This window comes from Nannobrachium achirus (genome assembly GCF_963921795.1).
Source record: "Nannobrachium achirus genome assembly, chromosome: 20".
Taxonomy (NCBI): domain Eukaryota; kingdom Metazoa; phylum Chordata; class Actinopteri; order Myctophiformes; family Myctophidae; genus Nannobrachium; species Nannobrachium achirus.
The window spans coordinates 12,122,516-12,136,476 of NC_137827.1; the positions used below are offsets into that span (position 1 = coordinate 12,122,516).

Consider the following 13,961-nt stretch of genomic DNA (forward strand, 5'->3'; position numbering starts at 1 on the left):
AGGAAAATAGTATTTGTATGTATGTTCTTAGGCGCCCTCTCCTAATGTAGGGTTACTGTTTGTTGGTATGTATTGTTTTGTCTTCATGTGGGGACTACGGATGAAATTTAGCATTCTTGCTAATTCCGGCTTATTTACATTGCATTCATGTAGTGTTCATTAATATGCATTGTCCCGTCTAAATAAACAAATAAAGTAAAGTAAAGGAATGGCCGTGGGCCATAGTGAAGGTGAAGCAATTCACACATTAACTTAACAATAGACCTGACACCTCCCAGACTCACTTCATTAGTATTCAAACTGCACGTTCTGTCTAGTTTTTGCAGTAGCAGTTATTGGATTTTTCCCCACTTCTTTTGCAAGTGCATTTTTTTCCTTTATAACTGTTTGCTATTGCTGCTGAAATGTGTGAGGATAGCCCAAACTAAAGATACAAAAAGACATAGTCTGATTATTTTTTTTCTCTCAAGTCCCAAGCTTTCTCAAAGTACCGGTAGTTTGCCAATTTAAATACATGTTTTTAAAATAGACAGTTAATACGTTGTGAGTCACTGATATCCAACATATAAATATCGTCAATATTATTAAACAACTCTTCTCTGGGTCTCGAATAGAAGTTACAATACAGAACAAAATGATACTAATTTTCTATTTCATTAAGATCACACATTTGACAGATACGTTCTTCTTCATCTAACCCAACATAACGACGTCGACCTGTTTCAATATGGAGTGGCAGTATACCTCCTCTAATCTGAGCACAGAGTGACCTTTTTTTCTTTGGCAGGTAGGTTAAATAAAACATATTTTTCTGTATAATAATCATACTTAATTTCTTGGTAGGCCTATGTACGCAATTTTGGTTTACTCCAAATCTCCTCTGCCCAGGTATGTTTGATCTGATCAAAAAGCATCTCCTTTAGAGCCACAATATCAACTTGTTCTAATCTGAGGAACACGTCTTCCGCTCCATATGTACAGAACATAGCATGCAAAGGTCAAAAGCCAACATGTTTTGACGAACTGGTCTTTATCAGTTGACCTTTCTGTATTATAAATCCTTGTTTAGAGTGGTCTTGTGTTATATATTTTGAGATTTTTGATATACATGAGCTAGCTAGGCAATGTATGCAATAAAACAAAAAATAGTTTGAATATTTCCCTGCATGCGCAATATCTAGAATATAGCCTAAGTATATATTTTTTTAATTCTATTACAGAAGAAAATGAACTTACACAATATTATCTTTTTCTCTTTCTTTCTTTTTTTCCCCTTTTTTAATCTGTATACATCCATTGAGCACTTGGTTGATTTCAGTTTTTCTCTGCAGATTTGGAAGCATGTTAAATCTTATTAACATCAGAAATCAACAGTAGACCTACCTTGCTTACTCATTTTCTCCTCCCCGATGACAAGCTGCAGTGTGTACTGTGTAGAAGTCGAAGACCCTGTTAGAGAAATGAATGTCCTGACTTTATAAGTGCCACAATCCACAAACATTCCCAAGGCACGCTGCTTTGTAAAAATGTGAAAGTGGGTAAACAGTAACAGTAAAGATTTTCATGCTTTAATAGGCTTATAGTGCCTTACATATAAACTCCCTAGTTAAAATTCACATCTCAACTCACAGTATATTCTTCAGGGAAAGCCAAGTACAGCTCTAGCCTCTCTCTTTCTTTGGTCTAATGGTATGCCCTTAAGGGTACCTTTGAATACCTGCATTTGTGTAGGCGCACTCCTTAGCCAATCGAAGCTTTCTCTGTCTCCTCCTCTTGCACTCTCTATATTTTTGCTATAGGGTTCAAGTGGCTAGTGGCTACCCTGAGCTTGAAATTCTTGAATCATTACGTGTGTGTGTGTGTGTGTGTGTGTGTGTGTGTGTGTGTGTGTGTGTGTGTGTGTGTGTGTGTGTGTGCGGGCGCGCTGATGGAATTTTGGATCATATTCCATATGGATAAACAGTTTTCCCCAATCATAATAAAATACTCCACACAATGAATGAGACCACACCGGAGAATATGCGTTTTTGTGTTGAAGTTTAGTCAGAGTTCAAAGTACTGTACAAGTACAGTATAGCAAAATCACCCATCGTAAGCTCTCTGAGTACAAAGCATAATGATTCCACATATATAGTTGAATGTGTACAGCATAAAATACATTAGTCACATTATGATTGGACAATTAAACATAACAATGGATCATGAGATGGTGTTGTGACTGAGTCTCGTGAACTCAGAAGCAAGGATGTAGAATGTTTTGGTTTCTCATTATCCAGTGTCCGGGACACTTTGACATTTCGCTGGTCAATCTTTCTGTCCCTGGAGTGGGGCAGATTCTCGTCTCGTGCATTAGTTATCAGATCAAAACATCATGGCATTGACTTTTAACACTGAGAATGATATCTATACCATGTTAAACAACAATAACATATTTTACTATCAATTCCCTCCTGAGATAGCATTTGAAGTGTTAAATGTCAAGGCAGCATAAACAACAAGGGAAGAAAACATGGGTTAAACTTTTTTTTTTTTTTTTAAGTATTTGAAACAGAACATAATAGTTGAACAGTTTAAATCAAAAACATTTCGATAGATTTTAAGAGGAGAGTCAAAAGAACTGTATATTTTCCAAAGGTATTTAAGTCAGAATATCATAATTGAACTTTGTTTTTTTTAAAGTAGAGGTAAAAGATTTTTATTGTCTTAATTATTAATTATTATATATATGTATTTTACAAAGGTTCAATGTGTCCAAGATTGATTGGAAATTATCCATGTCAAGCAAGATAAAAACACATCAGCATCACGCTCCCGGGTGGTTATTACAATTTGGGGCCGATTTTAGTCAAAACAAGACGAACTTGACTCTTTACCATAATTTAGGTTAAAGACAAAAGCATTCAAAATGTATTTAGACAGCATCCGAAAATCAGCCGTTTGGCGGTCATAATTCGTACACCTCCGAGGTTACCTTTAGGTAATCAGTGGTCTTAATTGTCCCTGCAGGTTGGGGACATTTATAGTGAGGTGTCAAACCGGAGCCGCCTTAAAGCCAACTGTCTATTCCTCCTTACTGGCTTTTGTCCGAGTCAAGGTCTTAAAGAAAACTTTACAGCGGGAAAACGTGTGTGATGCAGTTTCATACTCACGAAATACATATGGATTTTTCAATCATCCTTTTTGACATTTCCACTTTGGACAGACATGCAGTGAAGTATGTGTCTGTCAAATCATTCTCAATTATCATCTCAAAATATCTTTATCTGTAAGACAAGGGAAAAGACAGGGACAAATCAATCCATACTGTAAGGGAATAAGGTATTTATATATAGAAATTAAATTGAAATGTTTAGATACATCACCAAAAAGGGGACACAAGTTGTGTCAGTTTGTTCTGTTAGGGGAAACAGATTAACCCTGTTGAGGATTGGAATCAACTTCACAAAATGAAATATATTTAAATGGGATGAAATGAAAACAAAATGAAATATGAAAATATGAAATCAGAAAATGAAATATGAATTCAGAAAATGAAAATATGAAAGAAATAAAATTAAATGAAAAAATATTAATTCTAAATATTAATTCTCCAAACACATTCCCTCCCGTTTGCCACAGCCAAAAATATTGGGTGTGACAAAAATTGTTTTGTTTGGAGGATAATTTGTTAAAATATGGTTAAATGAGAAACAGATGGTACCGAGGTACAGTAGGGTACCGAGGTACAGTAAAGGACAATGACTCTGCTCACTGTCAGAGTTAGAGTGAGCTTCCAGGCCTGTGAGGGGGGAAGTGTATCATAACAAGATAAGGTTTTCCCAAAACAATAGTTAGCGAGGCCTGCTGAAAGCCTCTCTACTGAAAGTGCCCCAGAGAGAGAGACTTTAAAGAAGTAAAATAATAATAATAAAAATAGGTAAAATAATAATAATAAAATACATAACATAATCATAATGTCATTTTTTTTTTTTTTTTGTTTTTTTTTTTTCCCTAATGTGTTATCCCGTATAAGCCCAGTAGGGTTGTAATAATTGTGGAATTTAACTGAAAGGGTTTGAATGGAGCCCAGCTATTTAAATTGTTTTTGGAATGGTCTCAGCCTGTTGAGGGAGTAATCAAAGTGAATGAAGGATTACCCAAATAGATAAATTAAAAGGTTGAATAAAACAGGGTTTAGCCTTTCCTTTTTTTTAACGCATAACTGCAGTTTATGCGTTAAAACTGGATTTTGGCAAATATTGGTGAAAGTAAACGTTTTTGGTACATGTCCCTAAGATGTGGTTTAAAAGAAAAGGATTACTAAATAATTGAGGATCTATTTTGAGTTGGTTAGGGGATGTTGACATTAACTGAAGGAGAGAAGTTCAACAAATCTCACACACACAGACCATTTGACCTTGGAGGCCAGATGTCTTCTAGCCATCAGTTGTTTTAGAGAGGAATGAAAACAATCTCAACAAGTCAGTTGTTTACACGTTCTCTGCAAGAGGAACGGTTTTCACAGGATATGGTGTTTTTGACAGGAGGACAGGAGAAAAACTGGTTAAAATGAAATAAACAGTCATGAAATTAAACAGGTTAAAATAAAATTGAAATAAAACAGTCAGTCAGTCAGTCAGTCACTGATAATCAGTCAGTTAAGTTGGTAGCGAGTTAGTGGAGTTAGTTCCACTATACCTGTTCTGCCATGTCATTAGTCCGTCCTGTCCCCTAAAATAAAATAAAGCCCACCTGTCATTGATGGGGAAAAAAATTATTAAGACGTTAGGGGCATCACATAGCAACATTCAAATAAACCCAAGCGTTGGTTGTTATCAGTACGAGTGTAGTCATAACAAGAGTGAATGAGATCCCTTTTTAGAGAGAGAGAGAGAGACAGTCATATGTGTAAATAATTCCTAGTTTTGCAAACCAGGCAAGTGAGTTAGAACACAAACAGAGGGAGAAAAACCCAAGACAGATTCAAATAAGACAGATTCAAATATAACCCCAGCACATTGTTATCAAGCCCTGTATTAGAATGTAAACAGTAGATTATACAGAACAAGAGCGAATGAAACCCATTTTTGAGAGAGAAAGAGAGAGCAAGGTCACACAGAAACTGAATCGGCTCGTGGCCTCTCAAGGTAAAAATAAGAAAAATGAAATAAAAAACAATTCCAGCAATCCCCTCATAGTTTTTTTTTCCAAAATAAAACAATAATAACACATAGGCCGTGCCAGCCTATAAGCAGCGTAAGCAGCTCACGCGAGCAGCAGGCATTGAGCAAGCAAGCAGCATAAGCCAAGCACATATTGTACCATATTGTACACAGAAGCAGCACCGCTCACTTTATACTTGGTTTGATTTTCCTGCTTTCATAATAGACAAACCGAAATGTAACCAGGGGAGGAAAATTTGATTAGAGATGATTAGACAGACAATATATCAAAAACATTTAACAGATGGGTTTGTCAGTCAGAACTTGATTTTTTTTTCTTTTTTTTTTCTCTCAGAAGTCGTACTTAGTCAAAAGTAAACAAAATATATAGTACCATTATCTCGGGCGTCCCCAGGGTCAAAAGAGCGTTTGTTCTTTTCGGGACATTGTAATCCATGACAGTCACGTAGCAGATCTACAAGCTCACAACGCGTCCCATCGCATTGTGAGTGAAAGGGCAATGCCAGCCAGGTTCGGCTGGGGGGGGGGGGGCTCTGTCAAGCCCTTCAGCATCTTGAAAACATGGTTTGCGTCCTCTGTTCCTTCCTAATGAGGTTTGAACATCCAGTGGTATCCAGCAACACATCCAGTGGCAATAATGTCAGCTTCGCACATATCCATTGAAATGTTCCAGGAAAGGTTTTAGGTATTGCTGGTAAATGGGAGTTCCCGATGATCTTCCAGAGTGATGTGAGGTCCGGGTTAAAAAAAAAGGTTCTAGGTTTAGATTGTAACATCTCATCCGTGTGTGTCCAGGATTTACACGATAAAAACACTGCTTCTCGGAGCAGGGGGCTTTTTTAGCTTGAATGGTCATGTTTCTTAAAAATGTTCTTGGGAGCGCTGAGATAAAAAGCTCCTGTATTCAACATCTCAGAGTCGCCTGAGACGGAAATAAAAAAAAATAAAATAAAATAAGATAAGACTGAGATGAAAACGAAGACGTGTAAGCGTAAAGCATGAAGATTTCCGTCAGAACGTTCTGTTCTGGAACATAAAGGAAATCTACCAATTAAAATAACCACGCTATTTCTTATGTGATTAAGTAGCTGGAAACAGCTATTATTGATAAAATAACCACGCGATTTGTTATGTGGTTAAGTGGCTGGGTTATGCACTGGCCAAGAGATTCTCCCTTCAGAACAATTGCTTTTGTTCTGGGTACACTAAACAAAATCGTGTAAAGATTTCCTTCAGGACAGAAATAACTTTCGTCCTGGCAACACTAAACTGGAGTCTCGTGCTAAATAACACCAACTAATAATATGGACAAGCATGAATCTGTGACCAACAGTCTGCTATGTCCTCAGAACAGGAAACCGCAGTCCCTATTCTGTTACTCAAACGTGCAACGAAAAGCGATAAAACAATAGACTACAAAACATTAAACAATAAAAATGCAGCTGTGTTAAGAGCTAGCTAGACTCTTAAGACAGCAGGTATAAACGTATGACCTGGGTTCTGTTGAATTAGGACAGTGTGTGAGAATGAAGCCCGCCTCTCAAGTCTCTGTGAGAGAAACTGTCTGTGTCCGGTCCCTGGTGTGGAACGCTGTGCCAGAGCCAACCCTGGCTGCCTCCATTTCGGCTTTCTTCAGACCGTTGTGAGATTTTATCGATATGTTGATGTGGGAGAGAGTCATCATATCCGAATTCCTTTCTCCATATGGGCAAAAATGGTGCAATTGTGGGGCACCTAGAAACAACTGTTTCATTTCCTCATCGTCTATCTTAGCCGTTACGGCTGTTATCAGTTCATTCTCCAAGCTTTGGAGAGAGGCTTCAAGCTCAAAAATGGTGCAATTGTTCCGTTTGTAAAAAGGTTGTTTAGATTTCGGCAGGTGTTTTCTGCCTCCCTGTGCTCGGGGCGTCCCAAGGTAATTTCTCCTCTCGCAGGAGGAAAAAACGTGTGGGAGATAGTCCTTTCCGTGGGAGTCAGGGGAAACGTCTGATAATATCCCCGGCTGGTTGTTAACTGGTTCTAGCAGCGGAAGAGACCAATATCTCCTCGGAGCTAATCCGGCAATCGAATGGACCATTTGATGGAATTTTGGATCATATTCCATATGGATAAACAGTTTTCCCCAATCATAATAAAATACTCCACACAATGAATGAGACCACACCGGAGAATATGCGTTTTTGTGTTGAAGTTTAGTCAGAGTTCAAAGTACTGTACAAGTACAGTATAGCAAAATCACCCATCGTAAGCTCTCTGAGTACAAAGCATAATGATTCCACATATATAGTTGAATGTGTACAGCATAAAATACATTAGTCACATTATGATTGGACAATTAAACATAACAATGGATCATGAGATGGTGTTGTGACTGAGTCTCGTGAACTCAGAAGCAAGGATGTAGAATGTTTTGGTTTCTCATTATCCAGTGTCCGGGACACTTTGACATTTCGCTGGTCAATCTTTCTGTCCCTGGAGTGGGGCAGATTCTCGTCTCGTGCATTAGTTATCAGATCAAAACATCATGGCATTGACTTTTAACACTGAGAATGATATCTATACCATGTTAAACAACAATAACATATTTTACTATCACGCGCTATGATTGTATGTATGTCCATTGTATGTGATGATACACTGGATGGCTGTCTGTCCACACCCCAACCTAATCATATGATGAAACCTACAAGACAGGTAAAGCAGTGTTTCTGCCAAGAAAACCAGATTGAGGATTAAAGAAATATTTCACATTGTTACTTTGACATGGGAGAACACATCAGTCTTGTTTTCATCTCTCTTTCTTCCTTGCATGCCAACCAATTTAAACCTGACATCTAGGCTGATAATTACACTAAGCTACAGCAGTTACAGGTTGTGAACAACTTTCGCCTGTACCTTCCAATGGTCTTCAGAATTTTTTCTGATTAACAAAATGTATACAAGTCAAGATATAAGATGAGTTAGGTGATAGTTTTCAGTGTGGTAGGCTACGCTACTGTATATTCACAGAGTGCTAAAAAAAGATTATTTCCCGCGATTGCAATTTGCACTGTGGTGCATCGAGTCACTTTGAGCATTTATACTGGTGTGCCCCTCCCCTTCTATCAAAAACAATGGACGACTACCGGCTCCGCCCCCTCCAAAAGCTGCCTCCGCCACTATCACAGCGCGCCGCTATTGGCTTCATTCACTTCAATGGGAAATACGGCGGATTGTACACACATTTTACACATTAAATATTAATTCCGTTTTGGACCCAGAGCTTCGAAATCTCTTCCAATCCATCAACAAGGCCTGGATCTGCATTGGGAAAAATATTTTTAGACCTTTACACTTTTAAAACAATACGACATAGGAATATATAAGGTCGCAGCAGAGGAATAAGGAACATGTCCATGGTTGCTGGACCACAGAAAGCCGTTTCAAACCAATTTAAATATGAATGGACTGTATTGGCCTAAACGACAATAACCCATGACTACAAACACCTTATTTGTTATGTTAAATAGCAACTGATATGTAATGTACGTCTGTGAATGTCTGAATGAACAGGGGTAGCGACGCGAAGTGTTGTATTTCAACTCTGCTTTCGACTGCAGGCTGTGGGTAGGGGCGTCACAAGGGGGGGGAAAGTGGGACTGACTTACCAGGGCCCACGGTGGAAGGGCCTTAATTATTTTAGACTTTATCGATTGAAAAATAGCAGATATACAAGCTCATAGCGCGGCACTGAGTGCCACGCTGCGAGCTTGTAGATTTGCTATTTTTGAAATCCCACGATGAAGAACATTCATGTGGGCCCACAGCGAATCCTTGTACCCAGGGCCCAGAATTTGATGCGACACCCTCTCCCTCTGCGGCTCGGCAGCTAAACTTGTCAGGAATCGCGAACATTTCACGCCAGAGATATCAAATGTTATAGATAAGATTTATAAGCAATCGGCATGATAAGAAACATGTAGCCTACATTTGAAGCAGTTTATTCTGGTTGGTTGTTTGTGTAATGGAGAGTAATAGCCTCTAAACTAATCAGTGAAAAGTGAAAACGGCTCTGTATAGGTCCAGCAGACAGGCGATTTCCTCATTCTGCTGTTGCGTCCTTATATATTCCTTTGTCGTATTGTTTTAAAAGTTTAAAGGTCTATATATTTTTCCAGTGCATATCCAGGCCTTTGTTGACGGATTGGACGAGATTTCGAAGCTCTGGGTCCAAAACGGAATTAATATTTAATGTGTAAAATCCGCTGTATATCCATTCAAGTGAATGGTGCGGCTGTGATTCTCGTCGGAGGTCTCGGCGGAGAGGTGGGGGCGGAGCTCCCGGTAGTCATGAATTAAAGTAAAATTTATAATGTATAAAAACAACTAATCTAATGACTATTTAACAATGTAATTAATTCATTTCTAGAAGATTGTAAGCTTTTGGTTAGGTCATTTCAGTGGTGCTCGTACAAAGGGGTGAAATACCCTGACAGAGTTGTCCAATTGTGGCATTCAGACATAGCCAAATATGGACATACGAAAAATGTTAGTCAAAGTTTTTTCCTTCTTTTGTTTTTATTTTTATACAGAAGATGTACAGTATACATTTATTGATTGCTTTTGAGAATACCTTAAACCTATTTTGAACAATAATGCATTATGGTCTGGTTGTTCACACGCTGGTATTTTGACAGTGCAGTCTTTTTTGTTGCTCTGGGGTCGAGCTCAAGCGGGATCACATGACCAGGACCTGTTTGGATGAGAAGAAAAGCTGCATGGCAGAGTCCAGGGCTGTGCTGTAGTCCTGTAGGCTGACCGCAGTAGAGCCTGGTGCCTTCAGCTTCCCCTGGCTGCTGACACCAGCGAGCACAGAGCCTCCAGCGTGCCTGATCTCCATATACATTATATGGCTCTCTTTTATGCCCATTTACAGTTTTCTGTGTCCAGGCCAGTCTGTGTTGTCATCAGTTGGGCACTGTAGTGATGTCAGTCATCTCCAAATTTGGTCACTTGTTTCATCATGTCAGACAGACATTATTTGTCAGAGTTGTTGTGGGCGCTTATTGTCTGGAGCACTACATCTACACCCTCGGTTTTTAGGAGGACGACCTCGCTCACAATACACACTACGCCACTCACAATACGCACGACAACATAAATCTTTCATGTCCCTCACGCGAGAACCTCCTCCATGTCCTGTCGACTAGGCCAGATGTGATTTAGAGCTGAGCTGTGGTCGAACCTAGCCTCGTAAACCGCCCTCTTCCAGAAACCAGGCTAGGTCAAACTGCTAGGTCGAACCCCAGTCTCCCACTTGACAAACTGATGCACAACCTAACTTGTCAATAGAGCTCAATTGGCAGAGCTGTTGTGACCTGGTCTTGTCTGGGGCACTACATATGGGACGTGGCCAGCTAAGTCTATGCATCGATGGATAAGCTTGAACAGTGTTCTTCCACTTGGTTATGAATGGGTATCTCTCTGCACTGATCTTGATATTCTCGACAGCAGACAGCACCTCGTTGTCCAACTTGGTGGGTAAGTCCCCTTGAATGAACGGTTTCTGACTTGTACTGGATTCTGGTATGAGGGTTGTGTACTCGCTGTCATCAAGCATAGATTGGCAAGATGAATATGGCGAAACTGATCCCACCCTCTCATCATCTTGGGCGTAATCGACGAATTCCTCAACGGCAGTCAGATACTCATCTGAAGAGTCGTCGCCTATCATCATCATCTCATCATCCCTGTTCTCCTGTTTCTCCTGGCTGGATAGAATGGGGTGCCACAATGTCCAGAAACGGCTGTCTGACAAGTCCAGGCCTTGTCTTTCAGTCACAGGAACAAAGGTAGACAGATGGCCTTCTTCGGCATCATGTGCCTTCTCTACTTGGCTGTCAAGTAGCAAATCGACACTCTCAAACTGTAAAGGCAACTCACATACTGGGGACACAGGGCAATGTGCTGTTGTGGAAGATGATACGAGTCGTTTGCCAGTCGTTGAATCAGTCATAAGATCAATCTCCTTGGTGGTTTGGTGAGCCATACTGTTGTCCCTCTCCTCTAGGTAGGCCTCCAGCCTGTTCAGTCCTCCCTCTGTTGACAAGTCAACGAACATGTCCAGGAAGTCCCAGTATTCTGCCCAAGGGTGGCCCAGCGCGTGTGCAATCTCCCTTCCCACACGCTCTATTCCCCTGTCGGGGTCCGTTTTGAGTATACCATGGAAATCCCTTGCTGGGCTCTCGGCGAGGTTCTGTTGTGGATTCCTCCATAGTTTGTAAAACTCTGCCGCCTTTGAAGGAGAAAGAGGTCCCACGTATGCCCTCAACCGCCAGGATAGGATCGATTGGACAGCCTTCAATCCAGAATCCAGAGGTTGAAAATCCTTCTTTAGTCGGCTTCCTGGCGAACATGTAAATGTGAACATAGGCTGGACACTGTCGTCGGTAGCCCTCAGTAGATGTACATAGCGTCTATCTTCGAGGTGTTCTTTCATTTGTTTCTGTATCTCCGGTGTGTCGTTGTTCCTCTCACAAATCACATCACAGGGCATCTGGCCGTATTTATTCCTTCGCTGTTTGTCTGTGACGGGATGGGAACACAGCAAGTTGACCACTTCTGGCCAGCCAAACTTGCAGGCAAAGTGAAGAGGTGCGTCATTGTTTATTTTATCGGGCATGTTGAGATAAAGATCTACAATGTGGCAAATACGCTGGTCAAGAATAGTTTCCTGATCATCGGGATACATTCGTCTCATGAACTCGGGGTCCTCCAGCGTGTCCAAGAGCACGTGCACAATCCCAGGCTGGTTCTCCTTGGCTGCTACATGCAGGACATTATAGTGGCAACCTATGTGCACGATAGTGGGGTTGTCGCCCGATCCTATGAGGTAGCGCGGGTTATCCCACACTAGCTTCATGAATGCTATCTGATCACCCTGCTCAACAGCTATCCTCAGCTTGCTCGTAAGGTCCTGATTCCGTGGGGTGGGGAATTCATTGGCATTCTCCAAACACGTGTGCGGTGTTCCCAATTCCAGTGTATTCACCCCTTTGGAAAAGGTCTCCGCTTCCTCTCGTGTCGAGAAGCCTTTGAACCTGGCCCCTTTCATTGCTCTCATGACTTTAAGTGCCGTCTTCCTGTCCACAAAGACATTGATATTTTCATCTTTTGTTAGTTTGTCCTCCCGTTGAGGGCACACACCATAATAAACCAATGGCTTTTCTTTACACATAGCTCTGCTGCTCTCTCCCCTAGCCTCCTCCGCTGACTCATTTAATTTCAGGCTTTTATCATAAGCAGCGTCGTGCAAAAGGAGCGAAGAGCTCCTTTTGCACGACGGTCCTGGGCTATTATTGCCCGTCTCAGATCCAAATACAACTGGATCTGTCTGGGTCAGGGCCTGGGCTAGCATCCTCTCATAGGTGGTTCGCGTGGTTGACGTTATTGGGCCACATTTCAGACCTGCTCCGAGAATCGACTGCTTCAGCTGGTCTGCTGTCATGGTTTGCAGTCTGCCGACGATGGCTTGCATGCTGTTATCGTTACCATGGTCTGCTATCGCTGTGTTCATGGTATGCACTTTAAATGAAGCATACCATGTGCTTCTTCTTCCTTGTTCCCCAAAGGATTCAGTCTTGACTAGGTAGTTGTACCATGTCGAATGCATATCTCTGCCAGAGAATCTTAAATCGTCAATATGATGTCATATTAACATCCACATATGGAGTCTGCTCCATATTTAGGTAAAGCTTAATTTGTGGTTTGGTTTGTCTTTGAATTAAACATTTCCATTTACTTTAATGGGAAGAAGTGAAAAAAAAGACCCAAAGTTTGGCACACTACTCCCACAGTTTTAAGAACGAGTTAGACACGTTTTTTTGTAGGTCCTTGTGTCCATATGATTGTCCGTATGAGCACGGAACTCCATGTATGTAGATAACTAACATCACAGACAGAACAGCCCATACAAGGAGATATGCACGTGTGTCGTGTTTGATACCATGTGTGACCGGCACTCATTTCGCACAGGTGCGATTATTTGACATTGGATGGTGCTGTTTACTAGCCAATGTGTCACCATTTGTTTCCGGGGTTCTGTGGACACCACGTGACACGTCGATCACATGACCGGGAAAGAAACTGCTGTCCCATGCCTGAAGGAGGCAGGGGGAAAACCTTAGACTATGCATTCAAATGGGATGATGCAATTGAACTGCGCTCTACGCTTGTATCCCTCAACCGGATTATCGCTCATGGTTCCGAATTATTTTCCAATTCTAGGACACCCATGCGTGTCTTTTGAGGACACCAGTGGGCGGATTGGTGCAACACAGAATATTCTATGATTTTTCAAAGGTTGGTGAAAAAAATGCTCTGAATTCTGGCAGGGAATGAGTTATGCGAAAAAGACAACCCAAAGTTTGGTACAAGTACTCCTCCCACAGGCACACACTAAAGCCATATGTCAAATCGACCGGCTTCATCGGGAATGGTATCCAAGATGTATCTTGAATAGTTTAATTAGTGTGGTTGGCTGGTTGCCCAAAGTACTTGTTCAGCTTTAGTTTTTGGTGCAGTGCTCTTGGAAGAAGCTAAGCTCCAACACCTGGCTTTGTCCGGGCTCTGGAGCCAGCCTACATCTGGCCTACATCTTGGCACAAAGCTCTCAAAGTCTGTTGTAGGCCTATGCATAGGCCCAATGCATGTGTATTTCACAAATGAAATACACGTGAAATTAACTCATAAATAAAGCCGCACACTTCACATTGCAGTAGGTGATGTTCTTTTTGTTTATATAGAGTAACCCCCAAGCCC

The 13,961-nt window shown here is 41.0% G+C and overlaps 1 protein-coding gene across 1 annotated transcript; it reads right to left on the reverse strand.

Annotated features, from left to right (window-relative positions):
- Window positions 1–9,879: 9,879 nt before the first annotated feature.
- On the reverse strand, window positions 9,880–12,717 carry LOC308305936 (ankyrin repeat and LEM domain-containing protein 2-like; the record flags this gene model as incomplete). Its single annotated transcript, XM_080750833.1, is given in 4 exon segments — window positions 9,880–9,994; window positions 10,604–11,469; window positions 11,471–11,500; window positions 11,506–12,717. Coding segments are annotated over 4 exon segments (2,223 nt in total).
- Between the last annotated feature and the right edge of the window lie 1,244 nt (window positions 12,718–13,961).